The 23,019-nt window shown below is 45.2% G+C and overlaps 1 protein-coding gene across 1 annotated transcript in view; it reads left to right on the top strand.

Moving 5' to 3' along the window:
- LOC147684134 (cytochrome P450 2J4-like) overlaps window positions 1–23,019 on the top strand; it is a 72,394-nt gene that overhangs the window by 28,636 nt on the left and 20,739 nt on the right. The window contains exon 7 of the mRNA XM_086944521.1: window positions 22,250–22,437. Within this exon, the coding sequence (XP_086800647.1) occupies window positions 22,250–22,437 (188 nt within the window). The remainder of the gene's footprint in view (window positions 1–22,249; window positions 22,438–23,019) is intronic.

Genomic DNA, 23,019 nt, shown 5'->3' with positions numbered 1-23,019 from the left:
CAACGTGTAGCCATTACTACGCATGGTATTTCATTGCATGCACTTATACAATGCAAGCGATGTAATGGCGATCCACCTTGTTCTGAGGAAACTGAGGGCCAGATGTAGGTGGCCATTTACCGACCGGTAACGGCCGATTTCAGCTGTTACCGACCGGTAAATGGTCATTCCTGATGTAGGTGGCCTATTTTACCGATTCGGTAAATTTACCGAATCGGTAAATTTACCGAATCGGTAAAATACCGAATCGGTATTTTTACCGATTCGGTAACTTCCATATGTAGGTGGGACTCTTCTGAGTCCCAAAGGCCAGTTTGATTCGGTATTTTACCACCCAATCCAATTGGACGGTAAAATACCGAATACAGGTGTGCATGCACATCTGTGCATGCACACCTGTGCAATGTGACACACAGACATGCCCATAGGGCATGTCTGTGTGCCACATGGCACACAAGTCCGGAATTGGGGTGCCGGAGGGTGTCAAAGTGACACCCCCTGCACCCTTGCAAAATTCGGAATTTAACGAATCGGTAAATACTGATTCGGTATTCCACATTGATTCCTATGGGCTTCAAGGCCCATAGGAATCAATGGGGGATACCGATTCGGTATTTGCAGAATCGGTAAATACCGAATCTTACCGATTCGGTATTTACCGATTCTGATTTACCTACATTTACCACTTCTTAAATACCGAATCAGTATGATTCCTACATCGGGGCCCGAGGCTCCTCAGTTTCCTCACAATGACGTGCATCATGCACCCCCACTCAGCTGCTGTGAAACGAAGTAGGAACCAGGGAGAGGAACCACAAGGAGAGCGATGTAAGGGGGATTGGGCCAGGGTGGGTGTAGTGTTTTAGGGTTTGAGGTATTGTTGTAGTGTTTGTGTAGTGTATGATAGTGTTTTAGGGTTAAGGGTAGTGTTGGGGGTTGTGCGGGGTAGTGTTTAAGTTTAGGGAGCGGACTTTTGGTCGGGGAGGGTAGTGCTGGATGTAGTGTTTCAGGGTTTCGGGTAGTGTTGTAGTGTTTGTGTAGTGTTGGGTAGTGTTTTAGGGTTTAGGGTAGTGTTGGGGGTCGTGCAGGGTAGTGTTTTAGGGTAGTGATGTGGTGTGTGTGTGTAGTGAAGGATAGTGTTTTAGGGTACAGGGTAGTGTCGGAGGGTCATGCAGGGTAGTGTTTAAGTGTAGGGAGCAGACTGGGAGTCGGGGGAGGGTCGTGCTGGAGGTAGTGTTTTAGGGTTTAGGGTAGTTTGTTGGTGTGTGTAGTGCATGGTAGTGTTGTTGGGTTTAGGGAAGTGCCAGGGGGTTGTGCTGGGTAGTCCTAATGTAGGGAGAGTACTAGGGGTCAGGGAGGACCGTGCAGGGGTACTTAATTAGGGTTTAGGGTAGGGCAGGGTAGTGTCACTTACATTGCATATTTTTAACATGAGTATAGCTTTACCACGCATAGCTTTGCGTTGTAATGGTATGCGTTGTAAAAGCATATGCGTGGTAAATGAATGCGATGTACTGGCATGTCATTGTTATTGCAACAAGTAGTATTAGCCGCATTGTAATGGCAGGCGTGGTATTAGTACGCATTCTAATGAGTCATATTCATGTCCAGCACTAGACAGGACCAAAGACTGGTGCAATAACACTCTCCCATTCAAAGTAATGGAGTTAAGGACTTAAAATAAGACCCCATTGGAATTTTTTTAATTAAATATATAAAAACATAAATTAATGTTAAACATAATTTATACACTTAATCCATATTTATGTATTGTTGTTTAAAAAGATGCAAAACTAGTATATCTCAATTATACCAATTCTAAAAACTTTTTTGTAATTAAATATATTATGACATTACATTTTATTCAAACTAACTTACATTTACTTACTTCTAATAATTATTAATGGACATTAACATTTTTCTCTGGGTAGGAATACATTTTTTATTTAAATGTCAGAAAAATATTTATATAAAAAAATATATTGCTATCAATTAAAGCTTTAATTCAAAATGAATTTATTAATGCTGTACTACTTCGTTCTTTTCTTCTACATGAAAGCACAAATATTTAGCCTGAATTTACATTACAATTTAACATAAAATTATTTGTAATGTCTGTTTTTGTTTAAAATAGACTTTTTTATTGTTTCCCTATACTTTTCTATGCAAAAATCTCCACCCTGAATGAGGTTGAATGAGGCGGTCACGGCTGCGAATTTTTTAATGTACATTAATATTTATTAAAAGTGATGTACAGATTTAATTTAAATTATTTTAATATTTTATTAAAAGGTATTGTTACGTTATCTTTCACTTTCAAAACAGGTATTTAAAATATTTTAAAATTAAACAATACGTTAATACTATTTTTTTAAATTCTGTGTATTATTGGTTGATATGTTTACTTACTTTAATTATTTAAAGTAATTGGTTTTCATTTAATATTATTGCCTATGGGGGTTAATACAAAAGCACGGTTTTTGAATACCTAAAAGTAGTAAACTTACTCAAATGTGTAAGTTACCTTTATGAATCGGGTCCAATATATTTAACGTGACAACCCAATACTAGGAAAAGTATGTACTTTATTCAGTACATTCTTTATCTATGCCCTGTATGGTATGAATACCAGCAGTGAAATAGCCACCTTATTTCATCACTTGATTGGTAGATCTGGCTGGCAAGGCAAAAATATCCTCTCCCACAAGCGCCCAATCAAATGTATTTAGGTGTAATTTAATAAGTAGATGATGAAGATGTTTCTCTTGAACATGATTAAATTTATGAAGAAAGAGAAGCATAGGTTTCTATGTTCTGATTATAGGAACAATGCTTTTCCCAATAATGGACAAGAGAAACCATTAAGGCATATTGACACTTCTGCCTCAAATCACACCACTGGCTGGCTGGTGTGAGCACTGAGCAGGCAGAGCACAGTTAATACCTCCATGTTTGCAGGAGATTGCTTTGTCTCCTCTTCCTGTGGCCCTGTTGGCAGATGGAAAATAAAGTGTGAAGTTCTCTCAAGTGGCTGAATGGTGAGTCTGATTCACAACTGTAATAGGAATCCTGTGCCAGCGGTTAGCTTTACTCCAATGACATTGTCAAAGTTTTACACGTTGATTTTTCTTGATTGCTCTTGAGTTTTCAATGGTACTTCTCTCCAAGACCGCTTTGGTCTGCTTCAGAATATAATCTCAAAGTGCCTATATACAGGAAAGCCAGCTAGGGTGGCAGAGGGGTTGTTGTAGGCACAATCAGGCTATGAAGTTCTCTTCTCAGGGAACTGAAAAACAAAACTGATCTGTTAGCTTTCAGGAAAGCACTGAAAAATGTCTGTTTAATCAATATCCTAACCATCTTCATTGTTATAAAGCTCATCTCTCTGAGACTAGTGCCTAGACACCCAACGACATCTCTTTTATTTCATTTCATCATTAAGAAAAACCTGAGGGGGTGTGGCAAGAAGTGTCTCCCCTGAGCTCTGTGTGAAAGCCCTTATTTTCCCCAATGCTTTAAATCTTGACATGAGTGAACCTTTCCCAATGCATTGAACCTTGGCGCAACTGCATTATGAGAGAGGTGAGTCATGGGGGCCGCCGGAAAATATGCTGGGTCTGGACAGAGGGGAGGCCCTAGCAAGGCGTGGCTGCCGGCGAGGCAGCGGCCATCTTCCTGGAGAGCACTGGGCCTAGGACACACTATCGCTGTGATCCGCAGGGATGAGTCCTCAGTGAAGAGAGCCATGAGGATATAGAGCGAGGGCCCCAGTGGCAGTGGGCCCCTTAGGAGGCCGGGAGTGAGCACTGGGGCTGCAACTGGGCCCTAGCCCCACAACATGTGGCAGTACTCATAAGCAGGCCCAGAGTCCCCATGGAGGCGCCAGAGTGGGTGTCCGGAGCCGAGGCAAAACAAATGAGCCCTTATCTGGCAGCAGGCCCGAAGTGAGGGGTACAAGCAGCCTATGCAATAACCCCCAGAGCAGGGACAGAGTAGGCGGACCCCAGTCTGGCAGTGGTCAGAGGTGCCCGCACAAGGCAAAAGAAGGCCTGGACAGGGTCCTCGATGTGGCAGTGATCCAGGAGGGCTCTATCTTAGCAGCAGGCCTGCCTTAGGGATCGGGCCCACGCCACAATGCAATGTCGATCTGAGGACAATCTCCAGAGGGTGAGGGAGTGGGCAGGCCCAGAACTGGCAGTGGGCCCATCCATGTAGTCAATGGTGTCTGCATGAGGATACCTTGAACCCTGAGGATACCATGCCTTCACCATTCTCTACCCGTCCAACCTCTCCAAAAATGCTGCAAAGATGTTGAAGCACAGGCTAGTGATAAACCATCCTCAGACTCTTATTTTAGACCCATACTTCTGCATTAGTAAAGGGGTAATATCCAACGACCTTGTGACCAATGCAGGAATACTTTTACTCATTGCTCCGAATCTCTAAAGCGAAATAAAAACTGCATGCCCTGAAATTGTCAGTAACAGCCTCAGACCTATGCCCTGCGAATGCTATCATTACTATCTACAACAACGGTAATATCCTTATACAAGCCTCCAACGCTTATACCATAGACAGGATCTTCCCTACTCTCAAGAAAGCAGTAAACAGTAAGAATAGCACACTCACCACAACCTCTCATCCTCAGTATCTAGATGACACCCTAACTTCTCTACAAAATCCCATATTAAACTCTTCCGAACCGACTAATGCCGACACCAACATTGAGCCCTATCGCCCAGACACATCGGATTCAAACACACAAGGGTCTCCTGGCCCAGGAGAGACAGGTTTGAACTTAGCCACCAATCTCAGCAGCCCAGAAACCCCCAGTGATCCCTACCCCAGTCCTATTGGTCGCTTCCACACCTGGGTTCCCCAACCCAGAAGGGACAGGGTTAGTCTTAGCTACCAATCTCCTCATTGAAAACTCACCACTGTTATCCCTGACGTACATGTGGGAAGGCACCAAATGGGATGCCACCCACACCCCCACGTCTCCCCCCTTTCATCCAAAGCAGGTTGCGAAGATCCCCCTCACCTACTGTCTTCCTCGATATCTGAGAGGACCCTAACACCTGCTACACTCATCCCATCCATCCAATCACAGCGCACAAAGACCATTCCCCAACCTCATGCGGCAGCCCCTATCCGGATGCCTTGCCTATATACCATACCACACACTGACTTGGACCCCACAACAAACCTTCCGGTTCAGCTTCTCACATCGACCCCTAATTAAGTTATCCTCAAGCAATTGGATAACGTTATCCATGCAAACAGACCCTACCGGCGGATCGCCCTCCATAACTGACCATACACCCACACTTACTACCAACTTTCCCAACTCCGTTTGGATCACATGACTCAATGAGTTAGCCACAGGCCTATCCCATCTCAAGGTCGAGAACCATAACCTATATCACTAAAGAACTTTTAAACATACACAGAGCCACCAACGACACTGTGAACCAAATCAGTCTCCAAACGAGAAATTACATCCCCACGAACTCACACCCAGAGAACACTAGTCAGAGTAACCAAATCAGTTTCCAACCTAGTAGATACATAACCAAGTTCTTACACCCGAAGAACACTAATCAAGGTAATTTACCTTCCCTGTCTTGGCCTAGCAGGGCAAGTGATGAACTATCTGACAGAGACATAGACAACCTCCTCATATCTTATGCCCCGGCAACAGAAAACAGTAAGTCGCATTGTGGCACTATCTAATCCATTGTAACCAACCCCCTCAGAGAACCAACTCACAACACCAGATCCGTAAATAGAGATAACCTCACAAATATCAACAAAGAGCAGAATACCCTAACCCACTCTAATTACAAGATGAAGTGTGCGCTCATTTATTGCATATCTGCTAGCAAACATGCTCCTGACATATTCAACCTCAATCTAGAGAATGATTTAGACATTATTGTCCTCACCGAAACACGGCTAAATAGTTCCTCCTCTCCCATCCTTGACTCACTGGTTCTTCCTACTCACGACCTAATCCACCTAGACAGAAATGTAAACCCTGTGGAGGTGTAGCCTGCATTTATCGTAACTCAATCTCAGTCAAGCAAGCAGACTCCATCGGACTATCCTCCTGTGATTATCTCTGTATTAATTTCGCTGATGATAAGCGCATTGCCAGCAAGCTTCACTTATTCTACCACCCCTCGGGTGATACCTTGACTTTCATCGACGAGCTAATGGAAGTCACTGCATCCAAAGTCAACTCACAAGTACCTTCTTGGGTGACTTTAATCTTCACTGGACCAACTCAAACGATCATGGTGTAGGCTGTCTTAAAGAGTTTCTGTCAGACCAGGAGCTATCTCAATTCTGTGACAGCCCAACTCACAATAATGGAGAGACACTGGACCTCATCATAGCAAAAACAAACATTGTCTTATTAGAATCCATCCCCCCATGCAACTGGACTGATCTTCACCTCATCCTCTTCTCCATCAATAACGAGGTAACTCAAAAAAGGGGTCAACCCTCAAAAACAAAGCAATGGAAAAGGAACTTACAAAATATCAACCCCATCACCTTGGTAAACCGATCCAACTCTGCCTTGACCCCCAGGACGGACTGGACTGATGTACATGACCTCATTGCCTTCTACAATTCCACTTTGCTTGAAATCCTGCACTCTACAGCACCTCTCCAAGAAAAAAACGTCTCCTCCAAAATTTCCAAACCTTGGTTCAATGAGACCCTGAACTTGGAGCGACGCAAGCTAAGAGTTGCTGAGCGACTATGGAAATCAGCACCCACCACTGATCACCTAGATCACCTTAGAAGGTTAAGGAACTCATACAAGAAGGAGATTCTTAAGGCAAAGGCAGACTTTTTCAGAACCCAGCTGAACCAAGCAATCAACCATCCAAAAAAACTATTTGAAATCGTCAAGCAACAAGCATGCAACACGACTAACTCTAGGGAACTAAATGACCTGGCTACACCTACCTGCTATGTGCTTGCCAATTTCTCCCACGAAAAGACCAAGGCCACCGAGCTCAACATCCAATCTAAAAGGCCCTCCCACACTCTGTGGCCCAAGATACTAAAAGTGGCGCACAACTCAAAGTCCATTTTAATACTCCAAGGGAAGTCACAAAAAACAATGCCTCATGGCACACCTTCTCGCCAATTTCTCAACAAATATTCTATAACACTCTTCAAGCAATCCACCCCTCCAATCACTTCTCTGACCCCCTTTCTCCAGCCCTATTCAAAATGTTAAAAACAACTATCCTACCTCTATGGGCAAATATTGTAAACACCTCTCTGAGGCAAGGCTCCATACCGGACTGTCTTAAAATAAGGCAGGTCACACCTATACTAAATAAAGCTGATGCCACTTCATCTGATCTCAACAACTACCGCCCTATATCCAACATCCTCACTTTGGCGAAACTGCTGGAGAAATGTGTACAAATTCAATTATGCAACCATATTGAGAATTACAACCTCCTAGACAGTCACCAATCTGGCTTCTGTGGAGGTCACAGCACAGAATCTGCACTCACACACATTATAGATGCTTGACCGCAACAAATCATGCCAAATGATACTTCTTGACTTATCCTCTGCCTTCGATACGGTCAAGCATGATAACCTATTGTCTCTATTGGAACAAAGGATGGGCCTCTCAGGCACAGTGTTACAATGGTTCTCCTCCTTCCTAAATAACAGATTACAAAGAATCAAGATGAAGAATTCACTCTCTCAACCCTCCGTGGTCACCCTGGGCATTCCACAGGGATCAGCCTTATCACCCATTCTTTTCAACCTATTAATGGAACCTCTGGTGAACGCATTAAAATCAGCGAATATTCTATATTACCTGTATGCGGACGACACCCAACTGTATTTGAATATCCCCACTCCAGAAGAGTTAATTTCCCTCAACGCTATTCTACAGAACATGCAAAGCTGGCTCACTAAAAACCACCTCATGTTGAATACCCAAAAAACGGAATTCATTCTCATCTCTCCACTGAATCACACACCTAAGATAGACCTATGGTTGAAACACCTAACCTGCTTTGACTGTGCTCCCCTCATCATTGACTCCGCAAAATCCCTAGGAATCACAATAGACAAACACCTGAATATGCAGATGCACATCACTAATGCCACCAAGGGAGCTAATCACAAGTTGAGTACACAAAGGGGTCGATTCCGATCCTGGTAAAAAAACATTCGTACGATTTGTATCCGGAGCCCTTTCCGTACGAATCGTATCCGTCCGTCCGAATTGCGTAGTACGATCCGTATTTTGTGAATCCGTCCAGATCGTCGCGATCCATACGTATTGCAAGGCTGAAACCGCGAACTGTTCGACTCGTATACATGCCACCCGACCTGTTGAGTACGATCCGGACTGGGGAATCAGGACGCGATTCGTACTGTCCACGTCAGGTAAGGGCAATTTGTACGGAAAAGCTCACAATCACATAGACACCGTACGGCACGTACCCCCCCATGATCGCAGGGGTATGGCGCGTACCCCTGTGATCATGGGGGATACGCGCCGTACCCCACGATCGCAGGTTGTACGCACCGTAAACCCAGCGAATATGGTGTACAGTGCGTACACCCCAAGATCGTGGGGTACGGCACGTATCCCCCATGATCGCAGGGGTACCGCGCATACCCCTGCGATCATGGGGGGTATGCGCCGTACCCGGGGGGGCCGTTCCGTTCCTGTTTCGGGGCGAACTCTGCTTTTACGGCTGTTTTCAGCTCCCGTGGGAAAAGGGTCGTACGGTGCGTACCCGACGCAAATCGTACTTGCCAGGTCGGAAAAAGCAGCCGCGATCCGTACAGATGTCGGGTGCAGTGGGTTCCGAGGGAGATTCATGCGGAGATTCAAGTCGTACGGTCTTTGTACGATTCGTACGGAGTCCTGCTCCTGGTACGAATCGTACTTCGTCGTACGTATGGGGGATGTTGTAGGGTACGATTCGTACGGGAAAAACGCTCCGTACGGCTGTTCGAAGCGTTTTTTTCAGAATCGCAATCGACCCCTAAGGAAACTCAAACCCTTCCTCCCGCAGGCCAACCTAAATATGACAGTGCAAGCCCTAGTGCTACCAAGATTACACTATGGAAGCACCACTGTTTGAGGTCTCCCCAAATACAAGCTAGCTTCGCTGAGGACATCACTTAATGCTGCAGCAAGACTGGTATCAGGAACTAAAAGAAATAGCCACATCTCTCCGACCCTGAAAGCCCTGAACTGGCTGCCCTATGAGGCAAGAATAGACCTAAAGGTTGACGCATAAAGCACTACATAACCATACACCCAGTTACTTATCTCTAAAGCTAGAAAGATCGGGTGGTTGCATACAACTAAAAAGTGTGAGTACTTTACTTCTGAAACCACAATCCTTCCATAAAAAGAGAACTGGTTGCTGAGCTTTCTCAGGAATTGCGCCAAAGATTTGGAACTCCTTACATCCAGTGGTACGTGAAATCTCTTCCCTTACTGCATTAAAAAAAAGAAGTAAAAATACTAATAATGAACAAATTTACGTCCTAAGTCTTAAATCTATGCTGACACTGAGTCACCTATACGATCCGCATATCATTGCCTACCTCCGGTGGAATTAATCAGATTATTATATGTATGTTTATTACCACAGCCACTTAATGCTCAATAACTGTATTTAGTGTAAAGCTCAGTTGGCTGTCGGTCTCCTATATTATCCATATACCTCATTACCATGGTGGATCAAAGGAGATTTTTATATGTATGTTTATTAGCACAACCACCTAATGCTTCATAACTGTATTTTGTGCAATGTCCTGCTGGTTACGGGTCAACTATGTTATCCATATAGTTTTCAGTTCAGCTTCCAACCCGTACGAGCGCCCTTTATAACAGCAACATTTCCCCCTTGCTCACTGCCCTCTTTGAGGACCTCGATAGATGGGGAAAGTTAGATATATGCTGGTTAGGATGGATCACTAGCTCAAAAATTAATTTAATGCCCAGATCCTATATGCCCTCCAGACATTTCCCATAGCTCTCCCTAAATCAACCCATGCGCTGATATGGACCAAAATGCTCAATTTTGTATAGGAGGGTAAATCCCTGATGGTAGCAAAATTATCTTTATTCTGCTCTTCTGCGGTTCGAGTCTTGGGCTTCATAGGCATTTCTCTGCCTACATGTTTTTGATTCAGTGCTACTGTTCTGTCTACTGCAACCATGACCTGAGGATAAGCCCTGAGTACAGGTGGAACCCCCGATCCCCCTGAGTGGACGTTTGTGGCTGACTGGCACGGCTTGGGGAGGATTTCCCTCCAATGCCATTGACAGCCAACCTCCTGTCCACTGGCAAACAGTAAAGAGAAAACGAGCATTCCTGGTCTACCCCTTACCAAACTCCTTGTATTTAATGTTTCATAAAGTAAAAGAACAAAACTGCAGTAGGGTATATAGATAGCATGGTAAAGAATGTACCAAATACATATATTATTAGCACATTGTTCTCATTGATGTATTGTGCAAAACTGTGCAGGATTATTTCATAAGGAGAGATATGCAAGGGCAAAATATGTTGATCGCTGATCCACAGAACCCCAAAACGCCATTAAAAAAGAGGGCTGTGAGCCTGTGTGGGTTAGACGCCAGTAGAGAGTTGGGCGAAGGACCTAGTCTAATAAGTACAAAACTAAACTGGTCAACAAACAATACAGTCAACAAAAAACATTTGTTCCTCCCAATGAGATATTATCAGTGAATAAAATTAATCATATCCCTTTGAACTCCTTATCAGCCTTTCTGTCCAAGTGGGCTTCCACTACACCTCGGAGGTTGGCCGTGGAAGCCCACTGGGGCAAGAGGGCAGATCAGGATTTCAAAGGAATATAAGTACTTTTATTAATTTATTATACCTTATTATTGTTTGTATTTAGTGTATGAAGAAGCATACTCTATACGAATATGTGTTACTTAGACTATATGTGTTGGTACCAGCACTTTCTGGTTGGCTAAAGGGATGCCCCAACCAGGAGGAACCCACCCCTCCTGTCAAGGGCCAGTGATTACACACACACTGTACAACCTGCTCCTACCCTCTGGTAGCTTGACACTGGGCAGTCAGGTTTATCACAGAGGCAATGTGTAAAGCAAAGGCACAGCGCTAAACCACAGTAAATACACAGCACGTCACAAATGAGAGACTACACATGGGATGTAGATACATATTGTTTGCATTGAACACACATATTAATCAATGTAACATGAATGTCATGTATTTCTGGGCATAAAACACATTTGAAAATCTTACTAGGCCCAATTGTATTGATAAGATAGGGATAGTATCCACGCATGAGGCAATTCCTATTCCGAAGCCAACAGCACCCTTTTGCGGTGCGACACATTGTCAGCCCTAGGCCCACCCCACAATCCTCATAATTCAATATCACATAGTTATAGGGTGTACCCTGGGTCACAACTACTTCAGAAATATGTACCTACCAATAATTTGAAGACTTTTTAGCAGCACTGTGGGCAACGGCCAAACGGGAAGAAGCCAAATGTAAGGTACTTTTGGCAAGAAATCAAAGTTAAAAACCACATCTCCGATCATTGTCATGAATCATAGGCGGTCCACAGACTGTACGTTCCACACACACACTCACTCTGCACCACTACACGGTAGAAAAGGTACCAGCCTGGTGCTAACAGGACACTCGTACACACCTCTGCACACCACACCCTAGTGTGGTGCAACTGATGCCCAGCAGATCATTGGATAACACGCTGCAGACCCCATGGCTCCAAGTCTCCTTCCACATTCAAACTCACCCCAGGTATTCTATTTTTTATTTAAATATTTTTATTGGGATTAGCTGGTACATTATAAAAGACATTTCAAATAATTTAGCATATGCATACAGTATACAAGGCTACAAATAATTTAGCATGAACATACATTGAACAGGGCTTCTGCCCAGCATTGAATCTGTACAAATAATGGCTAAAAAAAAAGTTAACAATTTCAGTCCAGGAATAAATACACAATTGATGATAAAAGGCATTAATAATAATAATATAATCCATTTATCGGAGACTAACCCAGCTGGGGATACAAAAGTAGAGCAGGTATACTGCATCCTACATCACAATCTTGCCTCCCTCCACTTTGTGATAGGAGCCCATAGGCGTCTTCCCATCTCCCGTTTTTTGCCACCCTTCAATTCGTATAGGCTAGACTCTATATTATGTATACCCAGTAATCTGGAGAGCCACATCTGGAAGGAGGGAGACGTGGCATCTTTCCAGCCTGCCGATAGTAGGATCCGGAGTACCGCATCTGACAAAAAGACCAAAGCTTCCTCGTCCTTTCCCAGATTAAGCTTAGAGTCAGTGCCCAATAACATCAGGGTAGGGGATCGATCGATCTTATAACTTAGCAACCCCTCCCAAAATTTCTCTATCTCATTCCTGATCGGGCCTAGCAAACTACAATGAAAAAGCATATGCAATAAGTCTGCTTGGCAGGCGTTGCATCTGGGGCACTTATCGTCTTCTCTGACCCCCCATGCAAATAATTTTGCCGGCATGTAGTACAGGTTGTACACGGTTTTGTAGTGCTGGGCCCGCAAATTAGAAGCCCGGAATAGCTTTTTGTTCAAACATATGGCAAGATCCAGGTCGACATCGGGGTTACCCAGTTTTGTGGCCCAGGTACATTCAGTTTTCTCTGTATCGTCTTGGATCCTCATTATAAAACAGTTATACACTATTTTTATCTTCTTGCACCCTTTAGCTAATAACTCTACCAAGGGGAGATCTACAGGAGGCGGCATCTTTGGCCTTAGAGCCTTAAGGGTTCGGACAATTTGGCCGTACAATAGCCAGTGGTTAGATGGGATACCAAACCTGCGTTGTAAGACATCAAACCTCACCATCCTCTCTCCCTCCATGATATCCCCTAAAGTCTTGACTCCCAATGCCTTCCAAACCTTGAGATTCCTGTACATTCCCAGTTGGCGGAAAAGACTAGAGTTCCACAGATGTAAATATGAATTTAGCTTCGGAGCATTAAAAAACTTCAGGATAGATTTCCAGATCAGCCAGGCCCCATAGAGAGTCTTAAGTCGAGCCTTCTTATAAAATCTCCGATCAACTTCACACAACAGTAAGCCGATTGCTTTTTTTCCAATGCAACATCTCAAACATAGAGAGTGGGCTCTGCAGATCGGAGTTTTCCTCCTCCGAATCCCCCTCAGAGTGAAAAAGGACAGACATTTGTATCAAAAGGCAGGACTAGTGATAAAGCCTTAAATTTGGGAGTGCCAACCCACCCCTTTCCCTAGTAAGTTCCATAAGGCTGGTGGAACGCCTGACTTTGCCATACAGCCAAATAAATCTTATAAAAACAGATTCCACATTTTTCATTATCTTTTCTTCAATAAATAGAGTTATGGCCCAAAACAAGTACAGCACTTTGGGAAACATTAACATTTTTAATACATTTACCCTCCCTATCAAGGAAAGATGCAGCACATCTATTCTTTTTAGCTCAACTTCTATCGCCTTGATAAGGGGGGGATAGTTTTTCTCTACGATTCTGTCCACTGAAGCATTATTTTTCACCCCTAAATAGGTAGCAGAATCCATGAATATTAGATCCGTTTTAACAATATTTTTAGAACAGATTATCTCTGTTTTTGACTCGTTTAAAAGGTATCCAGATCGACAGCTGAAAACCTTTGCCATCTGGGCCAGAACTGGCAGGGCCTGCTGGGGATTGGTAGTGATAACCACCAGGTCATCTACATATGCCAAAATTTTGTTCACGTGGCCATTACATACAACCGGACTTATCCTATGGCACCCTAATATTTCCTGATTGAGGGGATCAATATAAAGAGAGAAGAGGATAGGGGAACAGGGACATCCTTGATGCGTCCCTCTCTTAATGTCAAATGTGTCCGATCTCTCGCCCATAACCACTACTCGCACTACCGGTTCCATGTACATATGCTTTGAGGGCCCTAATGATTTTTTCACCAAACCCTCTCCCTGCAAGAATACCCCAAAGAAAGCTCCAAACAACACGATCGAATGCCTTCTCTCCGTCGAGCAGGATCATGGCCATCTCTCCCCCCGTGGCAGCCTGGGCGTCAAACAAGGCTATTGCTCTACTGGTATGATCAGTCGTACTGCGGCCAGGGGCAAACCCGTGCTGCTAAGGGGAGACGAGACTACCAATGATCCTGCCCAACCTTTTGGCCCATATTTTCGAGTACAACTTATTATCCGCGTTGATCAACGAAATAGGGTGATAGGACCCTGGTTTCTCGCTAGGCTTTCCCTTCTTATGGAAGATTATTATATTGGTTTCCTTCCATGACTCCGGGACCACCCCTGAACATAGAACCCCATTGAATAAATCCACAAGCAGCGGGGTGATCTCGGCTTCGATAGACTTATAAACCTCTACGGGGGTCCCATCTGGGCCTGCCGCCTTCCCTGATGCTACTTCCCGTAGTGCAGCTATAACCTCACTCCCAGTAGTGTCTCTATCCAATTCTTCTCTTGCAGCTTCATCCAGCTGGGTTCCCTGATCCACACACTCCTCCCCCAGGTTTCTATCACAATCTTCATCATCATAAAGCCTTTGATAAACGTTCTCAAAAACCTTTAGTATATCCTTGGCTTCAGTGTATTCTTTCCCTTCTTCTTCAATAAAGGAAATTCGATTCTTGTTTTTTTCCTGTCAGTCGTAAAGCTAAGGCTCTACGTGCTTGCTCCCCTGTTTCATAACTTTTGGCCCTTGAGGTTTGAAAATCACCAATCGCCTTCTGAGTTACCTCCTTCTGCAGCGCAGCTTTGACTGTCAGCAATATGCTTTGGCTTTCACTACTATCTCCCCCTGAGACAATATCCTTTATGTGCCGTTCTTCTGCGATGGCTAGTTTACCCATTAGTCTCTCCACCTCACATCTATCCTCTCTTCTCAGCCTCGCAGAACAGCTTATAGAGTCCCCCCTTAAGGACGCTGTAAATGCCTCCCAGACCCCATTGCAGGAGGTACTGTATCTATTGGCTGCAAAAAAATCGCCCGACCATTTATTGAGGTGTTCGACAAACCTTTTGTCTGCTAATAATATCCTTTAAAAGGTCCAGCTAGTCCTTTTTCTTTCCACCTTACTCATCTCATACATTAATACCAAGGGGTTGTGGTCCGATATTAGTCTCGGGAGTTTTGTAATACCTACCCTGTTTAATTTTGAGGAAGAGATAAAAAAGTAGTCCAACTTGGTATACTTCTGATAGGGGTTTGAGTAGTAAGTAAAGCCAGGGTTTTGGGGCTCTTTATTGCCCCACACATCCTTCAGCCCATGTGAACCAATAAGGGCCTGTATTGCCCTAAAAACTCTAGGTTTCCGCCCAGCGTAGAGTGTTCCATTGAGCCAATCCAATGAGATATTTAGATCTCCACATAATACAGTAGGGGTTGGCCAACTAGCTAATTCTACTTCAAGGAGATCAAAAATCTCAGGGTCATCCTTATTGGAACCATAGACTACACATAATATGAGACCCATTTTCAACTCGGCTATAACCCATCTACCGTCGCTATCCACTTTAACACGTCTAGCCCCCCCAAAGACGTTCTTACTAAGATAGCGACCCCCCTAATTGTTGAAGATTGAGTTGAGCATGCTTCCTCCAATCATTCATACCTCCCACGTTTATTGTACAGATTCTAATGTTCGCCATCATACTGAACCAAACAGCCTGCTATAAAGAACTGAGTCTTGGGCAGCCTCTTCTTTGCTGTGCTTATGCCTTGACCAATCATGCACCATTTTTCCCTTTTTTCAAATTTTCTCCCAAACCCAACCTCCCCCCTCTGCCCCCCCACCCCTCCCACTCTCAGCCCAGACCCCCCTGAAACCCCTCCTCACCCTACTCTGTGAAGCGCTCAGACCTAGTCTGTGCAAGTGATGGTCACGCGGTGACAACAGTGAGGACTTAAAAAATATACATAGACAAATTCCCACAAAAGCCCTTACCCCCTTGAACAATTTCCAAAAGTCCAAACGTCCATAGCCAAATAGGTTAACCCGACCCTTCTTAACCAGCAACCGAAAACTAAATTTTTTTTAAACGCGATCGCCCCGGTCACTTACAATTCCAACCTATTTGCCTAGAGAATCAAGGTACTCCTTTGTCTTAATTTCTGAAGAAAAGTACAGTGTCTTGCCTTCGTTGATAATTTTTAGCTTGCATCTTTTTATCCTGAAATGGCTTAATCATTCCTCTTAATAGCCAGCGCCTCTCTACTGTCGCGTGACAAAAGTCCGGCCGGACGAAGAATGAAACCCCCTCACTGCTTCTTCTAGCATCTGGCCTAGCCAATTCCGAGATGGCCTGTCTCAGGATGAAATTTCCCAAAAAGATTAGGACAGCCCTGGGTTTATCGCTCTCCTTAGCATTCCTTCTGATTTTAAAGGGGGTACAGTGTACTCTCTGTACCTCGGAGGACCAGTTCCAGCTGGAAAGTTAGGGAAAGGCTTGTTCTAAGAGCTTGATGATATACACCCTGATATCGGACCCCTCAACTCCCTCCGGGATTCCCAGGACCCTCAGTTTATTCCGGCGAAGCCTGTTCTCCATTTCCTCGAGCTTCCACTGTATATCCACCACCTGGGAACAATGCACATTGACCTTAGTGACAGCCTCAGCAACCTCTGCTTCAGTTAATACCACCCTATCTTCCAAATTTGAGACTCTGTCCCCAGTGTTGGCGCATGCCTTAGATAACTTCCTAACCACGCACTGCATTTTCCTCATTGCAACCTGGGATTTACGATTCTCTTGACGGGTTTCCTCCCTATGCGCAATTATCTCTTGGTGGATTGATTCCAGGAGTGACATTTGGGTAAGTTCCAAGCAGGGATAGCCCTGCAAGGGCATAGAAGATGAATGATCCCAGCTCAGTTTGCATTGGGGGTTGGCCTGACCCTTTGCTGCTGCTAGGAGACTTAGTAGACTTAGTGCTGTTGCAGGTTGATCAGTCTCGGGGTCACTCTCAGAGTCCAGATAGGAGCTGCCTTCCTCATCCTCCTCAGACCACCGACCCCGAAGCTGAGAAAAAGGCTTCACTGGGAGCATTCTCTTTTCCATTCCCGACTTCACCAACCGCCAAACCCCCCAGTTCTAATGGCTCCATCATGTTAGTATCAGAGGTGTCTTGTACAAGCAACTGGGGGCCATTCACATTTAAGCCCGAAATGAAAGGCATTAGGGGTCCACCATTTTCTCCCAGTAGTGAGGCTGCTTCTCCAGGGGTCGCTACCTCTAGAGAGTCCTTCGGTAAACCCTGGGATTCCTCTCCCATTATTGTAGTCTTTTGTGTTGAAGGAGGGGCCGACTTGGAGGGAGCGCTACTACCATCAGTCGTTCACTCTTGAAGGGCATCCACCTCCACCACTATGGGTATTCCACCCCGACTCCTTAGTCAGCTCCTTAACCTCCTTAACTTCCTTCTCCTTACCGGCCTTAGAGAACAAATCCACGATTGACGATGTAGCCAAGCGGGTCCTCGCTACAGTCTGCTGCCTCTTCTTCTGTTGTTCCACTGGGGGGGTTTGAGTATTCTGAGAGTCCTCAGTTGCCTCTGCTTCTGCTTCATCATGCAGGGTTTTCTTTTTCCCCATAGCCGTTTTAGATCCCAGGTTTACTTTGGGGGCCATTGCTGCCTTCCTTGCACTACCCGGCTGACTCGAATTCGGACTTCCTCGGCAGGTACACCCGCTGGTGAGCTCTTCTCTATGCTCTGCTCCGCTCCGCTCCGCTCCGCTCCGCTGCCGCCTTCGGACCTATCTCCGCCCACCTGAGCACCAGAGGCGTTTCCGATCCGGGGAGAGAGCCACTATCGTAACCACCAAAGCCCGCAGCAGCTGCTAGCAGATCCATGGCAGGAAAGCGCCATCAGCATACTGCCCAAATTGCTCCTTGGTAATAATTCTTCCTTAAGAAACAGGGTCGGGTTGCTCCTGGCTATGGAATTATGTCTCCATAAGGCTCCTTCTGTTACACGTCCTAACGCTCCACCGCTACGGCCACAAATATGCGACCGCCATCTTGCTTCCGGTCTCTTCACACACTACCAGTTCGGCAAGGTTCTCGCACCCCAGGTATTCTATATTCCCACTGGATGGAAGATCACCAGACCCTCCCTCTGGATACTAGGCTACACACAGCTGAGGTCACACTTAGCCTGGGTCCCAGGAAAGCAGGTAGGGATAGGTAGCAAAAAGAATTGAGAGGCAGACGTAAACAAGGGGGTTTCTGTCACCACTCAGGAAGTTCACCATCAGGTTGCGAAGCTGAAGCAGGATGATGCAATAATTGTGTAGAAACATGGATTTTTCAGGGCCTTCCGGTCCAGCCCATCTGTGAAGCACTAGTGGGTCATGCAGTCTCTTCACCTGCTCCAGAACATTTTCGGAAGCACTCACCCAGCCTAGTCAATCAACCTCACTCCTACCTGGTGACAATATGTTGTTGGGCGGGGCCAGGTGGAGAGGGGGTAGTTGGGCCACCATGATGGGGGCCAGGAAAGGAACATTTGGAGAATGGGAAATAATGCAGGGGGGAATTCTCCGGCCTGAGGAGGCACCACGTCCGGTACACATTGATCAGGGACGTACTCAGGCAATCTAGGCACAAGGTCGCACCAGACAATTCAGTTCACACAACCAAGAGATGCAAATTCTCTACCACCCTGGAAATGAAGCACTCTGTCCTGTGCACATTGATGTAGGTTGCACCAGACCATTCCAGTCACACACACAGGCACAAGTTCAGTTATAGCTCATGAGGTAGAATGAGACATTGAATTGGGTACGTTTCCCACCTCCGAGGGCTGCAACCTGTGAATCGGATAATGCCCACAATGAGCGTGTTGCACTAGGGAAAAGCAAAACAGTCGACGAAGCAGGCCACTTTGGATCCTACAACCGGTGAATCAGCTCACCACAATAAGATGCTTATGCATGTTGCGGCCCCTGCAATATAGATGCCACTCGCTTTAGATGTGGCCAATAGGCGTGGGCGGAAAATCCGTTCCGCTCGCGGATTTTGCGGATTTTCGGGAAATCCGCAATCCGCGAGATTTGCGAATTTCCCGCAAAATCCGCAAATCCGCGAGCAGCGGATTTTGCTCGCACTGCTCGCACTGTTCGCGTGAGTTCGCGCCCCGCGAATAAGTGCAAAATTGCAGAAATACGATCTTGGCAAAACTGAAAGTAACTACTTACCAGGTTCAAAAGTTCAGGCACATCATTAGTAGCCATTTCCTGTAGTGCTTCCTGAGGGGCCCCTCCAGAGTTCAGTTGCCAGTTGAAACTATTATGTGACCCTGCTCTGAACCTCAGAATAGTTACACATATGCCACAAAGGTCCTGAATTACAGCTAAGGGAGACAAGCAGGAGCCAGGCTGGAAGTTAAAATCCATTAATCAGCCCCTAATTCATTATTGTCAGTTGGGGCAGGGCAGGTGTTGTAACTAATTTTGCAACAATGAAAGCACTTAGCAAGTGCAAAAGATCACTAATCAGGGCGCACTAAGGAAGCAGGTGCCAGCTAAAAAAATATTCTGTGACACATTAATCAGCCCCAAATTAATTCAGGTCACTTGAGGCAGGGAAGGTGTGCTTTGCTTTGCCGAAAATAATGTACACTGGACAACCAGAGGGTGTAGTGATGAAACAGAGGGTGGCATGGGTGGGCCAGAGGGTGGCATGAGTAGTCAGAGAGTGGCAGTGGTGACAGAGAGTGGCAGTGATGAAGAAGAGTGTCCCAAACAGGCTGGACACGTAGAAACAACAAGTTCGCAAAACTTGCGACCCGACAGGTAAGTTCGCAAATTGCGAAATTGTAAAAACCCTCGCGAACTGGCAGAAACACGGGCGAACACAAAAAAAAAAAAAATCCGCAAATTCGCGGGAATTCGCGGATTTTGCGGATTGCGAATCCGCAAATCCGCAAAATTTGCGGATTGCCAATCCGCAAAATCCGCTCATGCTTAGTGGCCAATACATTTGGGGCTCTGTACTAGGCACTCCGGTCTCCAGGCACGATTCTTAGTTTGAAACTCAGGCTGTGCTGTCCATTGGAATTCAGCAGTGGGTACTTGAGGGGGGCACGGCTCTACAGATGTCACTGGTAGATGGTGTGGGTCCCTCATAGGAGATCTTTGAAATCCCTGAGATCTCCGAGAGAGCAGGGACCAGCCAACTGGTCCTTGGAGAGCACAATTCAGAGTGCCACACTTCAGCAGGAAGTCAACCCAGGCCAGCCACTATTCAGGAAAAATGCACGGTCCCTTCCAATGGCATTAATCCGCCTTTTACACAAAAGATTCCTCTGTCAGTGTGCACCACGAAGTCCTGGTTCTCAGGAGGGGGGCACCCATAGTTATACTGTACTGGGCCTTCGAAGTTGGGGGGTTCAAAGGGTATTTCATTGACTCACAGATGTGTCCTCTAAATTTCCGTCCGGTCTGCCATGACACCGTGGAATGCAAATGCCCATCTTTATGGGGACCATAATCTGGCTCCAGAGGCCAAGGGCCCGATTCACAGAACTAACTTAAGACAAAATCCTAAACTTACTCCTTTTGGTATTCACAGAAGTTAGGATTTTGTCCTAAGTCTGTCTTAAGTTTGTCTTAAGACAAAATCCTAACTTCTGTGAATACCAAAAGTAGTAAGTTTAGGATTTTGTCTTAAGTTAGTTCTGTGAATTGGGCCCAAGTGTCACAACCTCTGCCTCCCATCTATTGCACCAGGCCAGCAAATGGCAGAGGTGGGCCATTTCAACTGCATGGACAATGGTTCATGGCTGTCACTGGGAAATGCCTAGATGTGCTCCCTAGGCCTCCGCTGTTGACTGGCACCAGGCACCATGGCAGACAAAGAGTTTCAGAGCATAGAAATGTCCTCAATTCTGTAAGTGGTGTTTCTAAGCGAGTTATGCCAAGCTCATCCTTATCACTGGAAAGAGGTTGACATTGCAAATCCATTGATAGGAAACATCCTGAGGCTGCACCACTGCAATCCACTATTGCAGCTTGAAGTACTATCATCCACTTCCCATGCTAACCTATGGGAAGAGCAAGCCTCATAGTTAGAGAATCCTGCATGGGTATTCCCTGCTACCTGGGGGGGGGAACACATCTGTGCACCTGCCTGGTCCTTCACCTTCCACTTAGTTTACAAGTGAAATATCCCCTTACGATGGCCCATGCTTTCGAGAGATCAGACTGAGTACAAACGCAATGGCACCATCACAAACGTTCCATGGCAGGTTTAGACACATGTTTAAAAGCATGATCCATGTGAGTGCACACGCCGGCTTGCAAATGCAGGACGGACACACGTTTGAAAACACCATGTAAGCACCACTTCCTACCATAAATAGGAAGGGTATGCCCACTTTCGCACTGCATTTACAGGGGGAAAGTGCCCAAAGCCCTAAGCCCACTGCAAGATAATTAACAAAACTCAGAAGGAAACAGCAAAAATGTTAGGAAAGCACTATTCGAAGATTATCAGGTCTAACAATGAGCTTGTTAATACTGTTGAGCATTGCTGGTCAATATGTTTAAAAGTAAACCTACTGAGGCTTGGTGATGTAATACAGGTGAATACTGATAGTTTATTGATTTATTAGTGAGTTTGAAAGAAGATTAATTTAGAGTTCATGCTTATTTTTAGAAATTGAGAGTTCAACTGTATTAGCAATTATCCGTATGCACAAATGCATTCTTAATATCAAATAATTATATTTTGTAATATGGTTAGTTTTCAGAGTTTGTACCACAGTCTTTTTTCTCTTTTAATTACTCTGTATAAAAAGAACCTTCAAAAGTGGCAGTGCAAGCATTGATGTGGTTAATCCTCACAGCATTGTTATAAATGAATTTGCTGCTGGAATTCCGGTCTTTTCTTTAATTAAAATAAAAGAGCATATTATCTACACTTGTTGGAGGATTTTTTTGTATGTCATTAGGTTTGGTGGTTTGAATTGAACTGAATAGATTGGAGTTGCAGTGAGTTCAGCTCAACTCAGCTGGTCTGAATAGGGATGGGTTGAGGAAACGGATAGGCTTGCATTGTCAACTATCTCATCTGTAGACATTAGTGTGCTAGAATGTCACCAGTTCCCTGATTTGTGTAAATATCTCTCTCCAGAAAATGTCCAGAAGGAGCTGGATGATGTCCTTGGAGAGTCCCAGATCATTAACTATGAGGATCGAAAGAGGCTTCCCTACACCAATGCCGTGATCCATGAGATACAGCGCAAGAGCAGCATTGTACCTATTGGTCTTTTTAGGCAGACTGTGAAGGAGACCTCTTTGCAGGGATTCAACATTGAGAAGGTACTTATGCACCAGCATTGAGAGACCTATTGACTAGCATTGAGAGATGAAATGTGAAGCAGTCAGTGTATAGTTATCATCAGGCAGTGTATAGGTAGTGTTTTATTGGGAGTCAAAATACATAACATTGAATATAAAGTTTACCATCAGGCCAGGGGCGTAGCAAACGCCCACGCAGCTAAGCATGAGCGGATTTTGCGGATTGGCAATCCGCGAATTTTGCGGATTTGCGGATTCGCAATCCGCAAAATCCGCGAATTCCCGCGAATTTGCGGATTTTTTTTTTTTTGTGTTCGCCCGTGTTTCTGCCAGTTCGCGAGGGTTTTTACAATTTCGCAATTTGCGAACTTACCTGTCGGGTCGCAAGTTTTGCGAACTTGTTGTTTCTACGTGTCCAGCCTGTTTGGGACACTCTTCTTCATCACTGCCACTCTCTGTCACCACTGCCACTCTCTGACTACTCATGCCACCCTCTGGCCCACCCATGCCACCCTCTGTTTCATCACTACACCCTCTGGTTGTCCAGTGTACATTATTTTCGGCAAAGCAAAGCACACCTTCCCTGCCTCAAGTGACCTGAAT

The sequence above is a fragment of the Lissotriton vulgaris genome, chromosome 11 (genome assembly GCF_964263255.1).
Source record: "Lissotriton vulgaris chromosome 11, aLisVul1.2, whole genome shotgun sequence".
In the NCBI taxonomy this organism is placed as follows: Eukaryota; Metazoa; Chordata; class Amphibia; order Caudata; family Salamandridae; genus Lissotriton; species Lissotriton vulgaris.
The sequence above is the reverse complement of the archived record's forward strand: the minus strand, read 5'-3'. Positions and strand labels throughout refer to the sequence as shown.